Below are 26,125 nucleotides of genomic sequence, written 5' to 3'. Positions count from 1 at the left end.
CCTCTCCCTCTCTCTCTGGTATTGCATACACTTAAGCCTCTAGGCAAAAAAATCTCTTACCTCTTATCCAAGTAAGGCAGGATTTTGGACTTTGGAGCTACACAGTCAAGATCGAGCTACACAGGCAAGATCAGTGTACGTACTCTGTAACTCAACACTATTTGAGTTGCTTTAAGACAATCACTCTCATTTTGTTGCAGACATCGCCTCCCTGCTTCCTCTCACTAGGGCAGGAAGAAGTCAGTAGTAAGCAGTTCCTAGACTGTGAGTGCACGTTTCTTAACTGGATAACTTAGTTGACCCTTTGCCACTTGGCCTGAATTCGCCCCAGTCGAGGACGCTCAGCCAGTCTCGGCCCAGTGCCTGGGATCTGTGGCTGCACCTTTCCCAAAGCGCAGCCTGGCTGTCCTTGCGCAGCGTCCTCAAGTCTGGGAGTGCACCTCGAGGCATGGCGATCCCGGCCGCGGCTTTCTTGAAGGCAGTCTCAGCAGAGCAGCCCAGACTTCTGGAGGGGTCTCATCTCTTCACACTTACTGATGGGGGCGAGCCTGATCTCCTGCCAGGCTTCCCAGCTGTTTAGTTCCAGACCCGCCTGGAGCCTACAAAATAATTAAAAAATAGCTCGCTTCTGCACTCTCGCCCCCATGAGTCACCCCAAGAAGGCTACTTTCCCCAACGCCCCCCTCCCCTGCCAGGAAGGGGAGCAACCCTGCCCTGGGATTTGCCCAAAGTGGCGGGAGGAGGGTTGATGTTTGCTTTGTTATTGAGAGAAGGGGAAGCAAGTATGCCTTGAGTGCTTGTGTGTATGTGTGTGTGTGAGTGTGTGTGTGTGTGTGCGTGAGAGCGAGAGCGAGAGCGAGAGAGAGAGAGAGAGAGAGAAAGAGAAAGAGAGAGAGAGAGAGAGTTGTTTTGCAGCAGAAAATAAACAGGGAAGAAGAACCGGGAGAGGCCGGTGCCCCAGCTCCCCTCGGGGCCTCAGAGAGCGGCACACACCGTAATTCCCTTTCCAGAGCCCTGCAGATTCCACAAACAATGACATCACTCCGGCGCCGCCGACCAGATTACAGCTGGGGGGATTTTCCTGGGAGCGCGCGGGCCCGGGTGGAGGTGGAGGCGCTCTCCAGGGTGCTGAAAGGGGCGGGGGCGCGGGCTCGCCGCGCGGCGCCCCCCGCCGGCGGAGGCGGACCGGCCCGGCCGGGGGCGGGCAGGGGCGGGCCCGGGGCGGCCCAGGGCGGGCCCCGCCGCTTCTGCAGCCCTCATTGGCTGCCGGCGGGCGCACGTAACCCAGGCTGGAGCCTTCCTCCCGCCCCACTGGAATTGGAGCTGAGGAGGAGCTGAAAATGCAGATTTAGCATCAGGCACAGATACACTCGCTCTTTCTCTGAGATACACACAGCTCTCCACATTAGCACCTCTGCGAGCAAGCCGGGCTGCCTGACTACACGGCTTCCCCGCCAGCCAGATGCTAGAGAACACACTGATTTGCTCCTTTCCAAACCCCTAATCAGTGTTTTTCTCTACACAAAGATTTTTTTAAAACAAGCAGCAACAAAAACTATATATATATTTTTCTTTTTTTTTTATTTGCACCGTCCTTGCGGGACCACTGCTCCGCCAGCCTGCGCGCCTCCTAACACCACTTTTCACTCCCAAAGAAAGATGAAAGGTGGCTGTGTCTCCCAGTGGAAGGCGGCCGCCGGGCTCCTCTTCTGTGTCATGGTTTTTGCATCTGCCGAGAGACCGGTCTTCACGAATCATTTTCTTGTGGAGTTGCATAAAGGAGGAGAGGAAGAAGCTCGCCAAGTTGCAGCAGAACACGGTTTTGGAGTCCGAAAGGTAAGACCTCTCTTGCATTTCGCATGTTGTTTCAAAACGGGGGCAGCCCTGCGCAATCTCATTGCAGATTTGCAAGTTTTCTCTCTTTCTTGAGCGATGCAGATATTCTGCCATCGGCTCCTTAACACAACGTTGCCTCCGGTGATCTTTCACGGGTTATGTAATTAAAATGCCCTTCAAATTGTACTCGTAAGGTCATAAAAACAATGTATTGCTCTTTGACTTGGTGGCGAAAACAGGATAACGCCTTTCAAACAATGCGGTGCGCCCGGGCTGCTGTCCGAGCTACCAAGTTCTCAAGGCTGCCTGGGGATGAGGTACGAAGTGCTGAACAGCTGGGCTTGGCGTTGGCAGGCTCGTCAGGGATGTATCCCCCGCCCCTGCCTCCCGGAGAACGGGTAGTTTCCGACGCACAAGGCTGGAAGCTTGGACACTGCGATTTGTCTCCGCGCTTTTCGAACCCGGCGCCAGGAGGACTTCCCTCCCTGACTCCTGTCCCGGCTCTTTTCCAGGGAAGGCAGCTCCCTGGCTCCAGGAGACTTGGAGACAGAACTGGTTTTTCTTTCCAAAATCGGGGCTGAACTTCCCCCGCCCCCGCCCACGCCCGCCCACCCCGGAGCGTACTCAGCTCTCTAGTTCTCAACTCGCAGCTGCAGACGCTGGAGAGGTAGATTTTGAGGGGAGTTCCCTACGGAGAACTCGGGGTGTCTCTCCTGGTATGTGGGCGGCCGGCTTGGCTTTCCCACCAGAAAGCGGGTATCCCCATTCCAAGAACTTGTCAGAGTTCAACCGTTTGGGCAGCTGGATGAGGTTCCCAGCCTCGGATGCCTCGGGACTCCTATGGAGACGCCAGGGTACCCAGTCTGGGAGGGAAGGGAGCGGAGAGCACTGGATGGGGGCCGCGGCTGACCTACCTGCTTCCTGCGAAATATCTCGCGAGGGATCTCAAGTGTCCTTAGGGGACCTGGCGAGGGGTGCGGTGGAGTGAGGGTGCAAGGAGAGACCGGGGCGAGCTGAGCCTGGAGGACGGAGGGATGCGATCTGTCGACCGGAGCGCTGACCGGGTGGAGGTCTGTGGGATTCCGGGTCCCGTTTCCTCCCTCCTGATCCCAGGGGAGAAGCTAGAGTTGAGCTGTGGGTGCTTCGATGCTGCCCTTGCCTCGCAAGGGCAGCGCGAACTGGGACTCAGTCCCTTCGGTCCGGACTTCCCACGTCTCCAGCTTCCCTCCCAGCCGCCGCAAGCCTCCTTCACCTGCTGCGGGTTCTCCCGCCTCCGTAGGGCGTTGGCCACCGCGATTTCGACCCCAAATGGGTTTGACAGTGAGTTTGACAGAGGTCTGGGAGGCGGCGCCGGGTCTGCCTGTGGCGCGCGGGCGGGTCCCGCAGAGGGACTTGTTGCTCCCGGGAAGCGTGGGTGGAGCACGGGAGAGGAGACGCCAGCTGAGGGTGCAGCCCGCCGCCGCTCTAGCCCAGGGCCTGGGGGCTGTTTACAGAGTGCCGCCAATACAATAAACAAGGAGACCCTCCTTCCTTCCCACCCTTACCCCTGGCCCAAACTTGGCAAGATCCAGGACCCAGGCGCCATAAATATAGTGGTGATTATTATTAGCTGACAGTTATAGGGCACCTTTATGTGATGGAGTCCTTACTTTCCTTTAATACTTTTCTTTAATACTCTCAACAACTCCGAGGAAGCTACGATTAGTGCTAAGCCTATGGTTCTGCTAAGGAAATTGGCTCAGATAAAGGCCCAAGATGTAAACAGCCAAGAATTTAAACCCAGATCTTTCAGAGATGAACTTATGCTCTCACCCCCTTAGTCCATGCCACACAAAGCTAAGTGCTCCGCAGGGTACGTTGGCCTTTAGGCTATGCTGAAAAGGGATGTGGCATCAGGTTCTTTAAAAAGGCTCTTAAAAAAACAAAAACAAAACAAAAGCTCTGTGAAAGGGCTGCGGTTGATGCAGAAATACCTGTTACTCTCTCCCCATAACAGGGTCCTTTCCATGGGGTGGGCAGACATCACTATCTTCTTTCCTTCCCCTTTGGAAAATATGCCCTTAGCATTTGATCTTAGAGATGTAACCAAATCTAGGTGTAGCTGAGACTGATAATGTCTTAAAATATTTTCTCCAAGAAGCTTACTTCTTTTTTGTATAGAGGTGAACAGCCCAATAAAGGATTTACAGTTTTGGTGATGGAACTTGAGCAAGGAGGTGTAGAGACAATCTCATCATAAATGAATCTGAATCCTCTCAATACACGTACCTTAAAATCTCAGGGAACTCATACTTTGGGGTGAAATCAGATACCTAAGCCTCTTTCCCATCCTTTCTTCGAGAGGAGCCCACTAGTTTTGCATTACAGTCTCAAACCGGCAGTTCCCATCCAGGAGAAACGGGCTTTTTACCTTGCCATCTCCTAGTTACCTGTCCATACCTCTCAGAAGTACTCTTATCTGAATGATTTTTGCTCTGATACATATTTAAGTAAAAATCAGTCTATGGCAAGATACTTCTGATGAATTGTTGCACGAAGCTACACTTGTCTAGAATAAACCCTCTTTTCCTCCTTTGGATCCATGTCCGCCCATCCCCCAAGACTGAGCTCCAAACTTTCCCTGATGCCATGAGCTTTCCCTTCTCCAAATTCCTGTGGGATAAAAAAGCAAAGACGGGCTTCCCTGGTGGCGCAGTGGTTGAGAGTCCGCCTGCCGATGCAGGGGACACAGGTTTGTGCCCCGGTCCGGGAAGATCCCACATGCCGCGGAGCGGCTGGGCCCGTGGGCCACGGCCACTGAGCCTGTGCGTCCGGAGCCTGTGCTCCACAATGGGAGAGGCCACAACAGTGAGAGGCCCGCGTACCGCAAAAAAAAAAAAAAAAAAAAAAAAAGCAAAGACTACATGACATAAGCTAGGACATTTCATTACTTGTCCTCTAGTCAGTTCATATATGTAAGTAAATGTGGGTGTAAGCATTGTCTACCCACTTAAAAGTTAAACATTCAGGGATGGGATCTTCTATATTTCTGGTTTCCTCACCAGAGCCAGCATATTATTGCCAGGCTGTAAGAAAACTTCCTTAGTTTTACTTATTCCTCCAGGTCTCCCAAACACTGTCCCGTCTTCTTTTTGTCATGCTGTACTGTACTTTTGTCAACATTTCTTACTCAGTTTTCATTTTAAACCCCCAATACCTCCTTCTCCTTCCTCTTTCTAACACCTAGGATACCTCCCAACTCCCTACCGCCCCCTCCTTCCAGATGCTCAGTGTCAGACAGCAAAGATTCTCAGCAATTATTTATTCATATGAAAGAAGGGAGGGACCTACTATTTTACAAAGTTATCTCATCTAACCTCATGACTCTGTGAGGTAGAAATTATTGGCATCAGCTCTAATTCTCAGATGAAAATCTTAAAGCTCTAAGAGGTTAAAAGTAACTGCTTATATCTGGAAAGTGAAAAAAACTCAGATTTAAAGCCAAAATAATTTTGTTTTTCTATCATGCTGCCTCCAGGAAGCCTTCCCTGACTGCCAAGAACTCTGCCTTTTGGGCACCATTTTAGAGTTCAGATATTTTTCCTTTCCTTTATTTCTTTTTTCTACAATATATTTAATACTTATTTGGTATTAACATATGTTGTTAACTAATGTGTATGAGTATACACTTCTTCAGATAAGTTGTTAATCTCCCAAGAGACAATATATTATGTCTTTTTATAACCTCTATGTTTAGCACAGTGTCCTATATATAAGGTACTCAATGAATATTTGTTGATTATTTTGCCTAACTCTTACAAGACCATGAGCAAACAATTATATTTCCTCTCTCAAAAGGAATAAAAATACCTATAACTTTACCCTCAGAAAGGTGTGTTGAGACTAAAATTTTCTATTTTATCATGATGTGGCCCAAAGATGTAAGTTCACCAGAGAAGATGCATATGTCTAGGAGAATGAGTGAGTTTGCAATAATGACAAAGACGTTATTCTAAAGATTGCCTTAAAATTCTCAATACACTACTAATTTTAATTCCTTTGAAAAAGAAAATGAAAATTATTTATTAATGTGTTGAGGGTTGGCCAAAAATCATGTGAGAATTAAGGTAGAAATCCAAACAACTGACAATTAAATTTTTTCCTTTACTATAATATGTTTTATTTTTTATCCATGTAGAGCTGAGGCTAGGATGATTACACAAGTAAAGTCATGTGACAGCTTTTATATGTATAATTGTTAAAAATTTTTTTTAATCTAATAATTGTGCTGTTATGTAATGAAAGAATAAACTTCTGGTCATTTTAATTTTATTGAAGTATAATATAATTTAGGAAAGAGCATAACTTGATAAAATTTCATGAACTGGGCACACATGTGTAACCAGCACCTAAATCAGCATTCCATAAGTCCCCCTCTTGCTCACTTGGGTAGTTTTTAGCTTTAGGTTTGTAGGAGTTCTTTACCTATTATGGATAGGAATCTTTTGTCAGATATATGTATTTTGAATATTTATTCTCTCCCTTTTTTTTTTTTTTTTTTTGCGGTATGCGGACCTCTCACTGTTGTGGCCTCTTCCGTTGCGGAGCACAGGCTCCGGACGCGCAGGCTCAGCGGCCATGGCTCACGGGCCCAGCCGCTCCGCGGCATGTAGGATCTTCCCAAACTGGGGCACGAACCCATGTCCCTTGCATCGGCAAGCGGACTCTCAACCACTGCGCCACCAGCGAAGCCTTATTCTCACCCTTTTAATGGTGTTTTAATGTCCCAACAATATTGAATCCATATTATATAATTTTACTTTCACTTCCACACACAATCAATTGTCAGTCAAAAGAATACTCTAACCATATTCCCCCATCCTCTTAACTAGTTTGGGGGATGAAGGCAGAAATAACAGGAAAAGATTTGATCCTAAGTATTTACAAAAGGATTCTTATCTTAAAAACCCTTAAGGGACAGTTTTTCTGGAACTACAAGATCTACTGTCATGATAGCTAAAGGGAAAGAGCTCAGAAACCCATTTCCCCAACATGACTGCCATGAATTCCTCTTGGACCCCAACTTAATACATTATGCCTTAGGTCAAGTCCAAGTTCCTCCCTCATGCCTTCTCTGGTTGTTTTCTATCTCTTTGGAACTTCTATTGCATATAATCTGTTCCTTTCCCTTGGACCAGTCACCAGTCATATCTGTCACAGCACTCGCCATGCCCAACGCCCCTCTGGCTGAAGGAAACCAGGAATAGTGATGTTAAAAGGTAAAGATGACAGGATTTGGATTAGACAGCACCAGAAACTTGGCTAAGTTATGAAATCCCTCAGAGGCTTATTTTATTTGAAATGGTTAGTAAAATATGGGAGTTGTGAAAAATCAATAATATAGTGCATGTAAGGTCCTGGACACAGTGCTGAGTGCATAGAATAAAACCCTATTATTGGTAGTAGTAATAATAATAAGGTGATGACCTAGCCACATTTTTTTTTTTTTAGCTCAAGAAAGCAGTTGTGAGTTATACTTTCTCAGGAGTGACAACTGACTGAGTGAGGAATAGACACTCAACCCAATGGCAACCCATCCATGAGTCAACCATGGTCCATGAGATGGCCTGGCCCAAATAATTCAGTGGTCTACAATTTGTTACAGACCATGGTAATTATCTCAACCAATCATACTGGCTTCTTTAGGACATGTGACCCACTAGTTGCTATAGAATGGAGAATGGAGTCTAGTTGGCATGAGAAAGCCCACCCAGGTTGTGGGAGATGCAAGCATTGCATCTGAGTTTCTAATAACTTCCAGCCCAAATTCCCAGCCAAAGAACTCTGTGACAGAGGCTTAAAGCTAGCCACCAAACTAATTTCCTCTTCTACACGAGCCACAGAAAGACCACATTTCCCAGCCTGCTTTGCAGGTAAGTGTGGTCATATGAAAATTCCAGCCAATGTATTGTAAGCAGAAGTGATGTGCTTTTCTTCTATGCCTGATGCATAAAAACTCCATGTAGGTTGATTTTTCACGCTCTTTTCTATTCTGAGGCTTGATGTGATTGAGAACAGTAACTCTGGAAGCAAATGCTAAAGATGGCAGAGTCACAACCTGAAAGGAGCCCAGGTCCCTGATCCCTAACTTAGAATTTCTCATTCCTTACATGAAGCAGAAATTAAACTATTACATTAAGGCACTGAGATTTGGGAGTTTATCTTTAGAACAACCAGTATTACCTAAACCAATACATTCTCCATAAATGTTCCTTTTCTCAAGCTGTTGAAATGACTCTCCAAACTTTGTTAACCAAACCAAGGCAAATCACAACAACAATAATCTTCTAAAGGCTTATGAGAGTTCTTAGATTTTCATCTCATAACATCAACCAACTTTTCAGGTCTTTGTGACTTGTCTTCTCCAGCAAGAATATAAAATCCATTCAACTCTCTGTTGCTCGCACTGGCAACCAATACGCCCTACTCATAGTAGATGCTCATTCTGTGCTTCTTGACTGATAAAGACACTTGGGTCACAAGATGATGATTTAAGCCGTCAGCTCAGAGAGAAAGTACTTGAAGAACTAGTCTTAAGAAACTACCCCTGTAATATCCATTTATTAATAGGCAGAAATTTAGCTAGGAAATAGAAGTAGTTAACAACCAGCAAATCACTGACTGACAGACTCCTGTGTTTCCCTAAAATTCCCAACTTAGAAATTATCAATAGTAGAATACATGAGTTGTTTGAGCAGAGAAAATAAAGCCTGCAGTTAAAACTTGATAAATACAAAAGAAGGTGGGAAATTACACCTCTTTTTCTCAAATGAATGACTATCTAGAAATCAATTTCTATTTCAAAAGGTCTTATTAACTGTAGATCATAATGTTATAGCACATCAGAGAGTAATGCTGATAGTTAAATTTGCAATAGTTATATATTCAGCTATAACTGCTCAGAGAAGTCAAGCTTAAAAATAAAATGTGAAACCTGAAGTTCAAATGTTTTCCCCCCACTACAGCAGTGGCTTTATTTTACATTTGTGCTCAGATTCATCATTTTGAAGAGAAACACTGTACTAAATTTCTGGAATATATTAGTTGAGATTCAAAGAATCACAGGGCAGTTGAAAAACAGGAATTACAGCTTGACTTTGTCTACTAAGATGTATTTGTTATAGCTAAAGATGATTCAGTGGCTAAAATCCTCTAATGGTTAGGGAATCAAGAAATTACATCTGAGTTAACTCTCTTCTATCCTAAATGTAATGATTGCATATTAATTGATGGCTTCTACATGAGGTATATAGAAAAAGCAATAAACTTTTGCAGTTAACTTTCTTGACAAATTGTTTTTGTCCCTAAAGCCCATTTGATCATGGCTTTTTGGATAATGTTGTGATATGTTGAGGTCCTCTGATGAGAATAATTGAAAATAATAAACTCTTAGGTTGAAAGTGAAACATTGACACAAACTGTTAATTTTCTGATATTGAGTGAAATAGACTTAAGAATGTTACAACATGCTGATAGTTTCCCCATTAGAAAGTTGACAAGAACATGAAGAAAACTGTAGGATCCTAGAGTGACCCTTCATTTATAACTTTAAATGTGGCATTGACTCCCCTAAACACCCAATTCTTCTCCTAGTTTTTCTTAAATTCTAATTGCATCACAAGTCCTTTTACCAGAACTTCTTCAGTCCCAAATTCTTCATTTTCATTCATTTCTTGGTTAGCTGGGTTTTATTGAAAAGTGAAGGGATTAGCCTGTACATGAAAAAGGAACTCTCCTCTCTCTGAGATAAAAGAGAGAAGAATGAGCAGATGAAGTTCAGTTTTTAGGTCACAGAGGAGGATATCAGGAGAATATCCACTTAGGAGTCACAGTTATTTCAAAGGTGTAGGAGGCAAGGTCAATTCTTAGAGTGAGGGAAGTGGTGCTGGGATGGGGGCTTCAAAAGAGATAAAATCTTGTGCTCTGCAAATGGGGATGGGAGAGGATGCTGACAAAGGACCGGTAATGACTTCTGGCCAGTACTGAGGGGCCAAGTGGGAGAGCATGGATTTATAGCAGCAGCAACTGAGTCATTTTCTTCAATAGCACTCAAGTGGGGGTGGTGGAAGTAGGGAGAGAAGGAAATGGAGTTTTAAAAAATGGAATATCCATAAAATAGAAGAGAAGGTTAATTGGGATTAGTAGTGAGAGAGCTGAAAGGGAGAAAGCTATGGTTAGTGAGTAGGGTGTTGAAACTCAAGACTCCCCAAACAGAGCATTTCCAGACAATGATGAGGTCCATGGAGGTGAGTTACCAACGCCAAAAAGAGGTGAAGGTGGTCAAGGAGCTGAAAGTCAAATGCACAAGCATCCATCCTCGTGCACCTCAGTCGTGCCATAGCTAAATAGCATTGCCAAGGGAGAGTGTGGAGAGAAAATGAAGAGAAGAGGTTCTAGCACAAAATCTTGGAGAACTTTGGGTGTGGAGGGAGAAAGAGGAGACGGAACTTGGACAGTTAGGGATATGGAAGATTAATTGAGAAAGTGCAGGGCTGTGAAAGGAATGGAGATGAGGATTAAGAAAGAAAGAATGGGGCAATGGTGGCCACTGGTTTTGGAGATGAAGTCATTGGTGCAATTGGAGGAGGCACCTTAGCACATGGGAAGAGGAGAAGTACCATATGTCGGTTTGGGTCCCCAGGAGCAGTCCCTGGGACAAGGATTAAATGCAAGTTGTTTATCCAAGGCATGATTCTAGTAAATACCGGTAGGGGAGTGGGGAATTGAGACCGGGAAGGGAAGGCAGGAATTAAGGGTGTATTACAGCACAAGTTGTCACTGTGGGTAACTGGGGCTCAACCCCACCAGGAAACTCTGGGAGATGGCCTAGAACACGTCTGAGAGTCATCCTGCCTGAGGGGTGAGGGAACTGCTGTATTTATATGTCAGTTGCAATCAGATATTGTTTCATGATTGATAGTTTTTCCTGGGTGGCCTTGACTCTCCAGCATTTTGACTTGGCAGATGCTCAAACAGAGCAGAATTTGGCCACAAGAGAAAACTCTCAGACAAATAGATCCAGAGGCTTTCTTCATACACTAAATGCTAAGGCCCAAAAGGATGTGAGCAGGAAAGTGATAGTGTCTGTGACAGGAAGGAAGTCAAATTGTGAAGGCTGCAGTAAGTATGATGAAGTAGAGGTATCAAGTGTAGGCAGTTGCTTCAAAAAATACAGTGGTAAAGGGAGGACAAGAAGAAAAGTATTATTATGGTGACAAATTTATGTGGTTTTAATGATTTTTATGATAATGGTTTCTAAACACTTGTCAGACCACTTGGAGATTGGTACCCCACCAAAATACTGTGACATACTTGTCTGATTATTCTAACTGATTTATCCAGACTAATTTAAATTTTAACAAATAGTAACTGAAATTATGGAGTTACAGCCTGTCAGAGCAGGAAGAGACCTTGGAAAGGCATTAGTTTAACCCTTAATTTTATACATGAGGAAATGGAGATCAAACATGATGTTTATGTTCCCAACTATTTGCAATGAGCATTGGAACCCTGTTGCTCCCTGACAGTGGTTCAGACGCTGCATCATCAGAACCACTGCACCAGCCTTTCATGCTGAAAGAGAGAGAGAACCAGATTGAGAGGGATTTCTATGGGTGATTAACCATATAAACCAACCTGTTGGTTACCAGTTCATTTCAGGTCCTCCTAGTCTGCTTTTCTCAAATTTACCCCTAAAATTTTTACGGATTCCAGTTTCCCAAACAAAACTGGGAAAGTTATAAGTTCAGGGATTCCACACCAACAACAACCTACTGGGGAATTCCCTGGCAGTCCAGCGGTTAGGACTCTGGGCTTTCACTGCAATGGGCCCGGGTTCAATCAATCCCTGGTTGGGGAACTAAGATCCTGCAAGCTGCACAGTGCAGCAAAAAAACAAAAAACAAAAACCTATTGGATTAGCACTTGATAAAAGATAGAATAGGAATTTTATATTTCTTTGACTGCCCCCTTAGTGACGAGCACAGTGCTGTACTTTTAGCAAGCACTTAATAAATATCAAAATCAATGGTTAGAAAACATTCTAAAGGCTTAGCATTATCATCAGATGCTCACTAAATGACAGACAGATGTGTTATGAGATACTGAAATCAGGAAAACCACGCATGTGAGGAAACGTTATGAGAATATCCTAATTTGTATCTGTGTTAAATGACTTCGATTCATTAACTACCATTAATAGCCTAAAATTTTGTGACTTAATGAGAAATTAAGAAGCCAATGACAGAGGAGAACAAGGAGATCCACAAATCCTATCTTTCCTTGCCCTTAGCTTGTTCTTCACTTCTGTGAAGAGGGGAAAATATCAGTTTCATCAGAAGGCTGTCAGTTCTCTTCAAAAATGATGGAAGTTCAAACATAAGAAGGTAGTTGGCATGAAAGAGTCAATTCTAGTCAGTTCCTGTTGACTATGTTTCTAGGGAGTGTCAACCAGGAATGGGAGACCAAGAGAGAGCTTGCAGAGCCTAAGATGGGGGGAGAAGGATGGGAAACAAGCCACTGTGGATCTCTTAAAGTCCAGGGGCAGCAACATGGGGTGAGGTGCAGAATCAGGCAAATGGGAACCTTGGAGAGTGTGTCTCCAATGAGGCATGGCACGAAGCAAATTTGGACCCAGAAGTTGAAGCCCGAAACAAGCCATTCTGTCCATTAACTTAGGAAGGAGGAAAGGACCAAAGAAAAGTTATGGAAGTTTGAAATCAATGGACAAACAAAGTAACAGGAGCACCGTCATAGCGGGGGAAGCTCAGAAGCAGAAGAATATTCCGTTCATTCAATAAGCACCTACTTGACGCATTCAATAAGCAAGTATGATATCAGGCACTGAGACACGGACTTGGGGACAAGTAAGAAAGTTTTCAGATATTAAGGAGCGATCAAGCTCCAGTGTGCAAGCACTTTTCAAGTCTTTGGTTGTGTCACATTTATTAAGTCCCATTGGCCAATGCAAGCCATATGGCCAAGCTCAGAGTCAGTGCAGGAGGGAACTATCCTAAGGAATTGATACAGAGAGACATAAACAAACGAGGACCACTTCTGCAACTTTCTCCTACTGAAGAGCCTGGGAGTTACAGCATTTCTGAGTTATCCCATCCAAGGTGAGGAAGCTAGGAAATGTAGCCACCAGCTCCCATTCTTCCTCGGTTGAGGGTTACACCTGAAGGGCATCAAATCCCTTGCACTTCTGCTTGCCCCAAGCAGGCCAAGTCTGCTTCCACAGTCAGAGAACACCCTCAGGCAGAGGGATGCATGAAGACTGTGGCAGGTACAGGCACAGTCTATAGGGGACCTCCAGGGTAGGTAAAGGGAATGCAGGAAGGCCATCAAAACTTCATCTGCTACACAGAAGGCACATGTGAGATAAAATACAGAAATCACAGACAGGTAGGAGTGTTCTTTATGAGCAGCCAGAGTACTGGCAATATGTTTTGTGAGAGATCTGTGATATAGGACATGTGAAGCAGAAGGGAAGCCTTCACAAGACAGGCAGTGCCAAGTTGAGGTGAGTTTGCATTGAGGCTCATAATTTCAACAAATTAAAATAAAGGGGGGTTTATCAAGGATGATACAGCACATGAAACGAAGTGCACTGGAATTTTAGAAGGATTACAGTTAGTGTTGCCTGACTAGACAACATTTTTAGGAGATGAAACCAAAAAAGTGGACTGAGGATGGTTCATGAGGTTCACACCATGTTAGGAGTGTGGATCTTGTGGATAAGTAGAAGGAGACATTGAAGGATACTTGGAAAGTATAGCAGAGTGGCCATATACAGGTAACCCTAGAAAAACAAGTTGAGCTCGTAGTAAAGTAGAGGGGCCTGGATCTCCCAGCCTTGTCCCTTTGTCCTAGGGAATCATTCATATCCTGGAAGCAGGTATCACCATCCCTTTTAACAGATGTTACTACTAGGGAATCATGCCTTTCATCCTACTGCCACTGGCTGATGACATCAGGGATAATAATAGCTTAATTATTGTATTTGAAGCCACAGTGGATGGCTGGTAGAGGCAGCCAATTCTATGCATGAAATTTATTCCAGCTAAGAACAAAATCACTAAATGCATACTACTTCCTCCCAGACACACAGATACATGAATCTAAAACAAGCCCCCTAACTTAGAAGCCAAAAAGAAAAGCCAAGACAGTAATGTCATCCCAGCACACCTGATAAGTAGCTTACTCCCTGATATTCCAAAGGAAGAATACATGTTCTTACATTTTCATTTCTGAGATAATACATGGACATTTTGCCTTAGGTTAGAAAGGAACTGTTTGTGAATGAGGCTGAGGGTCAGCTATTCTTCACCTATCTCATTGTCTGACTGTCATTTTAGACTTGATATAAATAAGTTGTGTAGGTTCTTGGGAGTATATCATTGTTTGAATCCCACTGTGGACTAGTAGCTCCATTCCACAAAAACAAACAACCCTGGACAACACAAGCCGTTTCGCATTTTTGTGCTCCTGGTCATAGGGAAGAGCCGCTCTTAGGATCACAGAAGAGAGTTGAGTGCTGTCCATGGAGAACAATACCTAGGAGGAGCGTAGAAATGGGCGAGGTGGGCCTAGAGCCAGGTGTCCTGAGCACTGAGTCAAGGATTTTCCACTCTCCCCTCTCACTTCCCCTCAGATAGCTAATTCCCCCCTTACAAATAGCTGATCCAAAGGAACATCCATCCATACAGTCATATTTTATTGAGCCCTGCAGAGATAGAGCACATTGAAAGGGATGGGTTTTACAGACAGAAATGTAACGTATTTAGATTTATGTTAGACAAAAAGCATATTATAGTTCTCTAGACCATTTATAAGACCTCCCCTGATCTGATGGCTCCATCCAGTCTCTTACAAGTTACCTATTTTATGTACTGGGGTGTGGAAAACTCTGTTTAGCAACTGGTTTCTGGTTCTATACCCAAAGGACCTCCTCAGAGCAGGCTAACCTTACAATATGCCCTGATAAGTTCAGGCTGAATAAGATTCTCTGTCACATCTGGTTACTCAAAGAAATGAGTCCTCACACCACAGGCCTCCTTCCATTGACTGAGGAGCTGGAGGTGCAAATAAACAATTAGGCTCGGGCTTCCCTGGTGGCGCAGTGGTTGAGAGTCCGCCTGCCGATGCAGGGGACACGGGTTCGTGCCCCGGTCTGGGAAGATCCCACATGCCGCGGAGCGGCTGGGCCCGTGAGCCATGGCCGCTGAGCCTGCGCATCCGGAGCCTGTGCTCTGCAACGGGAGAGGCCACAACAGTGAGAAGCCCGCGTACCGCAAAAAACAAACAAACAAACAAAACAAACAATTAGGCTCCTCTGCTGTATGAGTGGCATCTGTTCAAAGGAGCTGTCAAGGCTTCCACTCCTCTAGTGAAATCATATTTACTTTATTCATGAATAATGTGGCTTATTTTCCTTCAATATGAAATTGTCTTGGCCTGTTTCTTGTTTCTTGATTTTTGTGAGATAGCATATTTTTTGTGCCTCCATATGCCTCTCTCCTAAGAATGGAATGACTTCTTCTTGAACAGTTCCAATTATTATATCCTTTCATAGTTTTAGAATCATTGGATATATTCAAAATGCCCAGCTCCTCATCTCCATTTTATTTACTGACCATCTAGGCCCCTTTAAAAAATAAAAGGAAAAGAATGATCAAAATAAATAAAAATAATAAATAAAAATTAAAACAATAAAAGCCACACACTCTATATTCCATTTCCAACATGTGCTCTCTGTTTGGGTAATTATAGCAATTGGAATCCACTGAAATGGGCTATATTATTTTTAAGACTATTTTTTAAAAGCCACTTTAAGTGGACAACAATTAAGGAAGGTACAGAGATTTCTCATATACCCCTGCTCCTACCCACGCCTACTGTCTACTTTTATCAACATCACTCACCAGAATGGTACATTTTTACCAAAGATGAACCTACACTGACACATTATAATTGCCCAAAATTCATAGTTTACCTTAGGGTTCACTCTTAGTGTAAATTCTGTAGGTTTCGACATGAGTTTAATGACATATATCTATCATGATAATATCATACAAAATATCTTGACTACCCCCAAATTCTCTGTGCTCGGCCTGTTCTTCTCTGCCCCCACCCGTACCCCCTGGCAAACACTGATATTATTTTTCTCTGCACAGTTTTGCCTTTTCAAGAATTTCAGATGGTTGGGCTCATTCAGACTTTCCCGACTGGCTTCCTTTGCTTTAGTAATATGTCTTTTTGTGGTTTGATAGCTCGTTTCTTTTTAGCACTGAATAATATTCCATTATCTAGATGTACCACCGTTTGTTTACTCATTCATCTACTGAAGGACACCTTGGATGCTTCCAAATATTGACAGCTATGAACAAAGCTGCTATAAACATCTGTGTGCAGGTTTTTGTCTGAACATGAGTTTTCAGCTCATTTTGGGTAAATACCAAGAAGTGCAATTGCTGGATTATATGGTAATAGTATGTTTAGCTTTGTAAGAAACTGCCAAACTGTCTTCCAGAGTGGCTGTGCCATTCTGCATCCTCACCAACAATGTATGAGAGTTCCTGTTGATCCACCTTCTCACCAGCATTTCGTATTGTCAGTGTTCCAGATTTGGGCCATTCTAATAGATGTGTAATGATGTGTCATTGTGGTTTTAATTTGTAATTCCTCATGACATACGATGTGGAGTATCTCTTCATATGCTTATTTGCCACTTGTATGTCTTCATTGGCGAGGCATCTGTTACGGTCCTTGACCCATTTTTAAATTGGGCTCTTTGTTTTCTGATTGTTGAATTTTAAAAGTTCTTTGTATGTTGGGTAGCAATCTTTTATGTATCCTTTGCAAATATTTTCTCCCAGTCTGTCACTTGTTTTCTAAATTCTCTTGATATTGTCTTTCACAGAAGTTTTTAATTTTAATGGAGTCAATACTTGAACAACTACTCAGTGAGCTTAAATTGTTGACCCAGGAAATCGTGAGCTAAATAATCGGTTTCTGTTTGGAGCTACTAAGATTTTTGGTGGTTTGTAGCACACATTATCATGGTGATGTAGGACTGAAACTCAAGTGCCTGAAAGGCTTTCTCCAAGGCTAGAGAACCTTAATGAGGACGCCTGCAGCTCCTCAGCCACCAGAGCCACAGACTACCTCCATGGGTTTGCTGATCTCTTCAACTCTCAGTCACTAATCATGTTCTCTGAGCTTCTTTGTGAATCACCTAAGAGCCTGACAACAGAGGCAATTAATGTTGGTCCTGTGGAGGCAGAAGACAAAAGAAGAGCCTTGTGCAGGAGAGGAGGTGGTCTTTCCCTGTTGTTCTCCAGACCCATTTTTTACCCATCTCTTTTTCAAAGCAAGACAGAAAGAGGTGAGAGTATTCAATAGCTGAGATGTGTGATCCTAGGTCCAAACTTTAAGTTGGAGGAACTTTGGCTGGGGGTAAGATGCAACTCAGTACAGGTGAGCATTGAGAACCTGTAAACAAGAGCTTGTTCAGGCTGAAGCATGGTTGTAACATAGGCAGGTCTATGCCTTAGGTGCCCCTCTCCTTCCTCTCTCAATTCTCCTCTCTTCCTTTCTGGCCCTAGGAACCTCCATCCTGTCAACAAATCTCAGTGAGGCATTTAGCTGACCATGGCTTAGGGTGTTACCCACCCCCATCCCCCCAGAGATAACTGGACTTTCGTCTGGGACCCCACACCCCTCCACCCAGTTCCCTTTCTCCCTCATCCTGATTGCAAAGTGCCGTCCCCCACCCGTAAGAAACTGCATGCAATCCGGGGAAATTAAGAATGGTCTCAGGAAATGTCAGTACAACGCAGAGCCTAGCCCTCCCTGTGAAATGCAGGACCCCTAAATGAAATTGACAAGCAGTTATCAGCTGAACCAGCTTTCTATCCTTGATGTATTGTTTCCCAGTTTTTATTCCTTGAACCTCTTGACAGCAGCTCCCCTTGAAAATAAAATTATACATTTCTTCATATGTGGAATGAAGTCCATTGTTCTACCAAACTAGACTCCCAAATAAACAGGACTGAGCCTCATGAAAATCAGCACAATGGACAAAGCCGCTAAAAGAAAAGTGATGGGTCTGAGCCAGAGTCCTAACTGCTTGGGGGCTCTGGACCCATTTGAGAATCTGTGAGAAGCAGTGGTCATTCCTGAAACAAGCAAATGCATAGAAGCACAAAATTTGGGGTGGAGACAATGTTGGCAGACCAGCGTCCAGGGGTTGCCTGAGGGGAAGGGACTCTGGTCTAAAGGAAGGTGGGCAGTGGGCTCCAAGAGGATCTAACACACGTTATTATCTGTTCACAATCGGCGGCCAGTTCCCTGGGGTTCCTGGCTGTTGAGGAAAGCGAGTGTGTGGGTTCAGAGAGTAGCTTTAGCTTGGAGCCATGGTTATCAGTGGGAGAAGGAGACAGGCGGGACAGAAAAGAGGCATGAGAAGCGTTGCTGGGATCCATAAAATTTCGCGGCATAATGAGAATTTCTAAAAACTGCAAGTCTGAGTTAGCAACGTTATTATACTGTCACCCAGCCTGAACCTTCAAGCTGACAATTTGCTGTGAATTCTTCTTTCACTTCTTTTTTTCTCCTTCCTTCTGGAACCTTGTGTATTTTGCCTTAAGACACAAAGGTGATGGTGTAAAAGAAAAGAAGGGTGTGTGTGTGTGTGTGTGTGTGTGTGTGTGTGTGTGTGTGTTTAAATGAAGGAAACATTTGAGAATATACTAAGTGTTGAAATATATGAGAGGTTTCTTACTGGGACACAGGTGAGGGTTTGGGGACCTAAGATTGCTTTTAACATGTCTTTTCTATTTGGAAGATCAGCCTTCTACTTAAGAAACAGAGGAAGGCACAAGCATTTCTTCACTGAGGTCTGTGTGGGCAGCAGGTACCTTGCACTACTGTAAGGCACACGGCATCTGTCTTTCCCTGCCCATGATGAGCTTGTGCTTGCACATGATCTCCCTAGACAGTTGCTTCTCAGAGGCTCAGAGGGCAGTGGATTTGGGGTCTACACTCCAAAGACAAGAGGCAAAAAGGGCTCAGAAAAATAACCAATGCCTGCAGGTTAATCTTCTGTTAAGTCTGTGGTCAGTCAGTTTACCTGTTTATTGCCCGAGTTTCCAATTTCAGCTCTATGAGACCAATTAACTCCATTTCTTCCATAGCCAAGACAGTGCTTCTAATCAAAGAATCCCGGGTCGTGGGTCCCAAATACACCACAGAGGGTCACTCACCAGCCTGGCTGTCCTTGAGTCGCACTCCTCCTTGTCAGGAATTCCAGCCTGCAATCTGTTGGATTCACAGCCAGGGTTATCAAGGGGGACGGGACATAGAGCGAGACAGCAACGGAAGCGGTGGAGGGGGAAGCATCTGGAGTTACAGTCAAGGAGACCAGGGATTTCCGTTGAGAGCTCCCTCTTGACTGGGCAAGTCCTGCCCCTCCCTGAGCCACAATGTCTTTCTCTATGAAATGAGGCACTGAGACCAAGCCAGGGGTGCCACTCAACAGCCTTCACTTGACATAACCATGTGAAGTGACTTCAGTATGTGACAAAGGGAAGTGGTGGGACCTCCAGCTTGAAATTTTTAAATATATGGCCCTCTTAAGGGCATTCAAATTTAATTTTAAAAGTATTTTTACATTTTAAAAAGTTTCAATTTGGGAATAATTTTAGACTTAAGAAGTTGGCAAAAATTGCACACAGGTTCACCCATGTTCATAGCAGCATAATTCACAATAGCTAAGAGGTGGAAGCAACCCAAGTGTCCATCACCTGGTGAACAGATAAACAAAATGTGGTATATACATACAATGGAATATTATTCAGCCTTAAAAAGGAAGGGAGTTCTGACAGTGCTTCACATGGATGAACCTGGAAGATATTCAGCTGAGTGAAATAATCCAGTCACAAAAGGACGAATATTTTATGATTCCACTTATATGAGGTCCCAGAGTAGTAATATTCTTAGAGACAGAAGGTAGAATGGTGGTGGCCAGGGGCTGGGGGGAGGGGAGAATAGGAAGTTATCATTTAATGGATGTAGAGTTGAACGTGCAGGGTCAAAAGAGTTCTGGATATCGATAGCAGTGATGGCTGCTCAACAATGGAGATGAAAGTCGCTAAACTGTACACTTAAAACTTTAAAATGAAAAATTTTTATATTCTGTATATTTTACCACAATAAAAAAATTACTCTTTTTAAAATGGCAACAAAGTTCCCATATACCCTTTATCTAGCTTTCCCAAAGTTAACGTCTGACAAAACCATAGTACAATTTATCAAAGCCAGGAAAAACATTGATATAACACTATTAATTAATCTACAGATTTCGTTCACAGTTTTCCAAGTGTTCCACTAATGTCCTTTTTTCTGATCCAGGATCCAATCCAAGATATGTGTTACATTTAACTGTCCTGTCTCCCTAGTCTCCTCTGGTTTCAAAAATTTCTGCAGTCCTTATTTGTCTTTTATGACCTTGAAGATTTTGAAGGGTACTAGCCAGTTATGGGTTTGCCTGATGTTTCCTCCTGACTGAATACAGGTTATGTATTTCTGGCAAGGAAATTATGTAAGGGATGTCTCCTTCTCAGTGCATTGTATCATGAGGCACATGATTTTGATATGTTTCATCCGTAGTGAGGTTAACTTACATCACTTGGTTGAGGACGTCTCTGCCAGGTTTCTCCACTGTAAAGTATTATTTCTCTGTGTTTATCGTTATATTTCCCCCACTAATTTTAGCATCCTTTGGTGACACTTGCCAGCCACAATTATTTATGGTGTTTCCAAATGGTGATATTCAATTTCTGTTCATTACTTCTACTTGTGTTAATTGGAATTCCACTGTAAGAAAGAGTTTTCCATTTGCCTCTATTCAAATTTATTTTTTTTTTTTTAAATCAGTAAAGCAGAGCCAGAACAATGTCCCTCCAAAGCTCACTGGTGCTCTATAGCCCCAAATTTCCTTTCTTGTGTTAAAAATTCTCAGATTCTTCATGCCCTCCAGAATAGGAAGTAAAACTCCAAGTTCACACCACTTGACAGTGGTCATAAGCACAAGTCTTTGGAGAGCAAAAGATAAGCACACTTACATTTTCTTTCGTTCTCCCTCCACCCCTGCACCTTTTTGATCAAATCTTACGATTACCCTCAGTACATCAGCAGGGTTAAGTAGAGAAAACATTCAAGAATCACTGAACCTGGAAAATTGCACATGAAATATTTATGTTTAATTCTCCCTGAAGAATGTGGTTTTTAATGAACAGGAACAAAATCACAAATGCTACAGTGTTCTAAAAGATTTTCATTTGCACACCAGACCCCTCGCCAAACTTGCTGTGCCCTTGAAGTTCATCTAGTATCTGCTTCTCTGGCCTCAGGCCCCCTCCTCCTTTGCCAGGAATGTCCCTTGAGGGCCCTTATCTGGGCGGCTTCTGGCTGGTGTCACCAGCTGACACACAGAGCCAATATTATTGTAGAGTTTCAAGTCTGCACAGTCCTAAAAAATGAAGGAATAAAACAGTTTTTTCGGCTAGCTATTTGTTCCTGTTATCCATTGCTGAGTAACAAACCAACCCAAAACTTCTTAGTATAAACAACAACCATTTTATTATGTTCATGGACTTGGGATCAAAGATTCATACAGGGTACAGTGTGGATGGCTTGCTGTGGTCCACATGGGGCCCATTTAATGGGTAATGGTCTGTAGTTTTCTCTTCTTGTGATACCTAAGAGAAGAGAATGGAGAACTTGGTGTGGGGATGAATATAAAAGGAAGGCTCCATGGAGGAGAAGAGAAGATTAAAAGGTGGATAAAAGCTAAAGTAATGGAGAAAAAAATAGAAGGTTTGGGGGGAGGGGAGGTGAACGGCATTACATAAGAAAAGATAGGGAAATGGGGAGGAGAACAGTGACAGGGTACCAGAGAGCCAAGTCTGATAGGGGGTTAGCAGGGGTTATCTCACATACACTCTCATCCCAGGGAGCCCCGGCATGCACCCCAGCTCTGGGGTCCCTGTTCTAGGGCGCCGCCAGAAGCTAACCACGCCTGTGTCTGTTTGACTCTCCACAGCTCCCCTTTGCTGAAGGCCTGTATCATTTTTATCACAATGGCCTGGCAAAGGCCAAGAGGAGACGCAGCCTGCACCATCAGCAGCAGCTGGAGAGAGACCCCAGGGTGAGTTTTCCTGGAAACCTGCCTTCTAACCTCTGCTGCCGCAAATGAGCCCATTGTGGGGGTGTACAAGGGAGCAGGCAGGAATTTTGAAGTAAAGGCACTTGACGTGTAGGCCAAATGGATCCCTTGCAGAGTGGTCCTGGGGACTCTGTTCCTCTGTCTTACGCGTAATAATTAAGCCCTCGATCGGCCAGAGGTGGGGGAGTAAACAGGAGTACCACCTCTTTTCTGGCTTTTTCTCCTGCATTACCGTGTGAGGACTGCTGGTTGCCTGGGAACATGCTTTGGCCTGCGATGGATGGGAAGACACCAAGCAGTTTAATAAGTCATTTTATGGATGGTTTCTACTGGTGAATCCACATGCTCTGAGGAAACGGCCATGCCCCATATGGCCAGTGAGCGATCAGCTCACAATAGGCAGTGGGCTTCTCCGTGTCCAGGCACGACTGAAGCCACAAGACCTGCTCAGCCCCTCTTCCCACACTGTTCTTTCTGACCTAAGTTACCCCATGCCCCCCATGTCTTCTGGATGCTCATGACTCCCACTTTTACCTCCAATCTTTACCTTGCTCTTGGACACCAGCTCTCAGTTCCTACTCCCTGTCCCCTCAGAAACCTAAATTCAACTTTCTTGTAACCAAACTTATCATCTTGGCCATAAAGCAGCTCCTTTTCCAGTGTTCCCATTTCCTGTTTTCTCAGAATAAGAACTTTGGGCGTCGTTGAATCCTGACTGTCCCCACCTCCTCTGCCCTCCCCACACTCATTCAACTGGGAGATTCTGATTTCTCATATGCAATTCACCAAGAGGGAAATTAATAATCCAGGCAGTTTGCTCTCTGTACACTGAAGGCTTCATACCCTCTTCCCCAGGACTTGGGCGACAGTGGATGTGAAAAGGGTCAGACATTTGAGTTAGAGGTTTAACATGAGACTCCTTTGGAGCTGATGGAATCTGGAATCATTCATGTGGGGCTTTTCATGTGAACATTTGACTGGGTTTAATGTGGCCTTTAATTAGGAACGCAGATGAAACAGACCCCCCTGCAGATCACCAACTGACAGGCCACAGGCAATTTTCCTTTAACTCCTCAACCCAGGGGATCCCACATTCCTTAGAGTGAAAATACTGCTCTGAAAAGCCACTTTATCTTTGCTTTTGCAGTAAGATCCAAGCTGCCGGTGCTGTCAGCCCATGCCCAGCATTAGTAAGGGGTCTGTCGTAGAAGCTGGCACCATTACCTAAGGGAGAAGCTCTCCTTTCTGTCATCACAGCCTTGGCCTGGCTGTATCAGTTCAGTGTCTGGGGATGCCCTTGAGAAGCCCTGGACAGGGATGCTGCCTGTCTCACCTGTGGACCCAGAGTGGGTTCCAGCAGACAATGACCACTCTGGGGCATGTGACACTGGTTTTCCCTATGCTTCCTACCTGCCCCATGATCTTACCCTTTATGGCCAATTTTTTACTTTTATTTATATAATTCTTAAAAGTTCCTTTGGTTTCTTTTCTTCCACAATTAAACACATTGCCCCGAGATCATTCAGACAAGCACATAAAAGAAATTGGAGCAGAAGGAAAGTGGTGCTTAAAAGGCTTGGATAGGGAAAGAGAACCAAGGAACAGTGAAACTAAGAAGCCATTGTTTGGTTCAGAGAGAATCCTCAGGCCCATTAGATTAAGATTTTCTTATTTTTGCACTTACTTGAAATGATCTTTGAAATGCTGATTCTTGAAGTGTAGAGTGATGTTTATGAAAGAGAAGAAAAGATGGGATGGATAATAAGGAAGGAAATTATGTATTGGTGATTCCAATCATTTGTCTTTCTCCTCAAAACAGTATCTATTTTAACCAAAAGGAGCATCCATTCCCCATTGCCCATATAAGGTCCCGGTAGCCATCTGCCTCTACCTGGTGGGGGTATCCAGGTACCTGCCCACAAAGACCAAGAGAAGAGAGCAGCAAAACTAAGGTCGTAAATCTCCCGTATCTTTTATCTGCCTTCTCATCAAGGTTAAATGTCAGGGCTGCTGTCAATAATAAAATCATTTTAGGAAAAGAAATAAAGCATAAAACCTCATAATTCTTTGCAAAATGAAAAAAAACCAAGAAACAAAAAACAAAAAACCCTGCTAGTAATGACTGCCTTGTTCCAAAAAACAACCCATTAGATTAAGGCCTCAGTCTTTCCTGCGGGATGTTCTTGTGGTCGCCTAATTTTGGCATCGGCTGACAGAAATCGGGTGACTACTCTTAAACAAAAAGCACTGATGATGAGCCATACAACAGCAGTGTTATGAGGATTCTGGAAGCCCAGTGGGTTTCTAGACCTTAAACTAAGGGCAAATATGTCGAGTTAGGATACCTCAACGTGGGGTTACCCAAGCACATTCAAACAGGTTTCAAAAAGAGAAGTAAATAGACGTATAGAGAGGAAAGGGGAAGGATCAGGTAGTTGAAAAGGATCCTTTTGTCTCTTGCACAGACGTTGCAAGTTACTTTTCATGAATCAAGATCTTAAGAGCAAGTTGTTTTATCCTCCTCTGAAACACGTTGTCTCCTAGGCTTATCAGCTTTAATCATGCTCGCAGCCCCAGCTTCCTTCTTTCCCTGTCTCTGCATTACTTCCTGGACTCTCTCACTAGCTGTCATCTGGCTTGTGAACGACAATACAGAGCCCAAGGAGCCAGGTACATAAGTCCGGGAGGGTTTCAGCTTCTATAGACTCTCAGGGCTCAATCTACCTAGGTAGCTTTTTAGCCAAAGAAATTACCAAGGTCTCCTATCAACCCAACAAATAGAGAAGAAAAAGATAGAGGACCAACCTTACTTTTGGTTCTGTTCTGGCTTCAGAACAGAAATCTCAAGGATGTTTGTCCCTCAGTTCACGACTAACTTTTATGTTTAAGGAAAAGAAGAAAATGACTAGAAAGGGATCACATGGACTTTTTGTCCAGGCCATTACAGGGCTGATTTCAATATCTTTATATTTGTTCATCAATATTCAGGGCAATAGCTAAGAAAAAGATTCTGGTGCAGACTGTTTTAAAGGTATTCTCTTGCCTTTCCATTTCTTTCTGCTAAAAAGACTAGCATAATGCCGTGTTAACATCATTTAGATGCTAAAAAGCAAAAACTGTGTCTTTTTAATTTCTGAGTATCTTTGTATAGTGCAGTTCTGAGCACACAGTAGATGCTCAAAAAGTGACTGTAAAGTGGATGGTTAATGATTTTTTTCAGAGTTTTAATCTATGAAATAATATTGTTCATCTCATCTTATGTTTTCATTGCTATTCTAAAATGTGCATCCACTAGGAAACAGAAGTATAGCCTTTCTAACGCTTCCTTTAATTATATTCTTAATTGTGGGTAAAAGAAACCAATTCATTTAATCATTTTCAAGTCTTGTCACTTAAAATCCTATGAGGAACCAGTTTTTAATTTCCAAAGTCACTCTGTGTTCCTGATCATATTCAAAGTCACAGTGCAACCACCGAAGCAAGAACAACATGTTTGGAAAGTGTGTGGATAGCTAAAATCATTTGAAGATGTAATAAATAAATCCAAAGCTGAAATGAAATAATAAAACCAAAAATTCCTTCTCAGCATCAAGGTCAAGAACAAATAATCCATGTTCGAAACCTCTGTGACATTAGTGAAACTTTAGCTAAGAGCATCATCAACAAATCTTAAAGTCAAACCTAACTGGTCCACAGTCTACACATCAAACCCCATATGTTCTACAAGTACTTGAAAAGCTGCTGGGGAATAGATTTATTTAAGACATTTGTTTCACAGTGCTGTTGAATCATACCTGCTCATCTGACATAGAGAGCATTGAAATGAAATACGTTCAGAAACATAAAGACTCACATCGTTCAATAACACCCACCAGTTAGATGGAAGCCAGATAATTTAACAAAAAATAACCTGACGTCATTTGTTGCGAGAAGTTATATTTGATTCAAGAGTTACAAACGTTTATTTCCTTTTCTCAGCAATGCTACTAGACCATCCAATGATCCCTTGGGATCATTTTTTTT

At 43.6% G+C, this 26,125-nt stretch overlaps 1 protein-coding gene across 2 annotated transcripts in view; it reads left to right on the top strand.

Moving 5' to 3' along the window:
- Positions 1 to 1,659: 1,659 nt before the first annotated feature.
- The window catches only part of PCSK2 (proprotein convertase subtilisin/kexin type 2), a gene marked incomplete at both ends in the record, with an annotated part of 215,608 nt that continues 191,142 nt past the window's right edge, over positions 1,660 to 26,125 (top strand). The window contains 2 exons of one of the 2 annotated variants that reach the window (XM_079718831.1): positions 1,660 to 1,836; positions 21,980 to 22,084. In XM_079718831.1, coding sequence (XP_079574957.1) covers positions 1,660 to 1,836; positions 21,980 to 22,084 — 282 coding nt within the window. The remainder of the gene's footprint in view (positions 1,837 to 21,979; positions 22,085 to 26,125) is intronic. The other variant, XM_079718832.1, reaches the window with a different exon arrangement.

Source organism: Hyperoodon ampullatus (assembly GCF_949752795.1).
Source record: "Hyperoodon ampullatus genome assembly, chromosome: 14".
NCBI lineage: Eukaryota > Metazoa > Chordata > Mammalia > Artiodactyla > Ziphiidae > Hyperoodon > Hyperoodon ampullatus.
The sequence above is the reverse complement of the archived record's forward strand: the minus strand, read 5'-3'. Positions and strand labels throughout refer to the sequence as shown.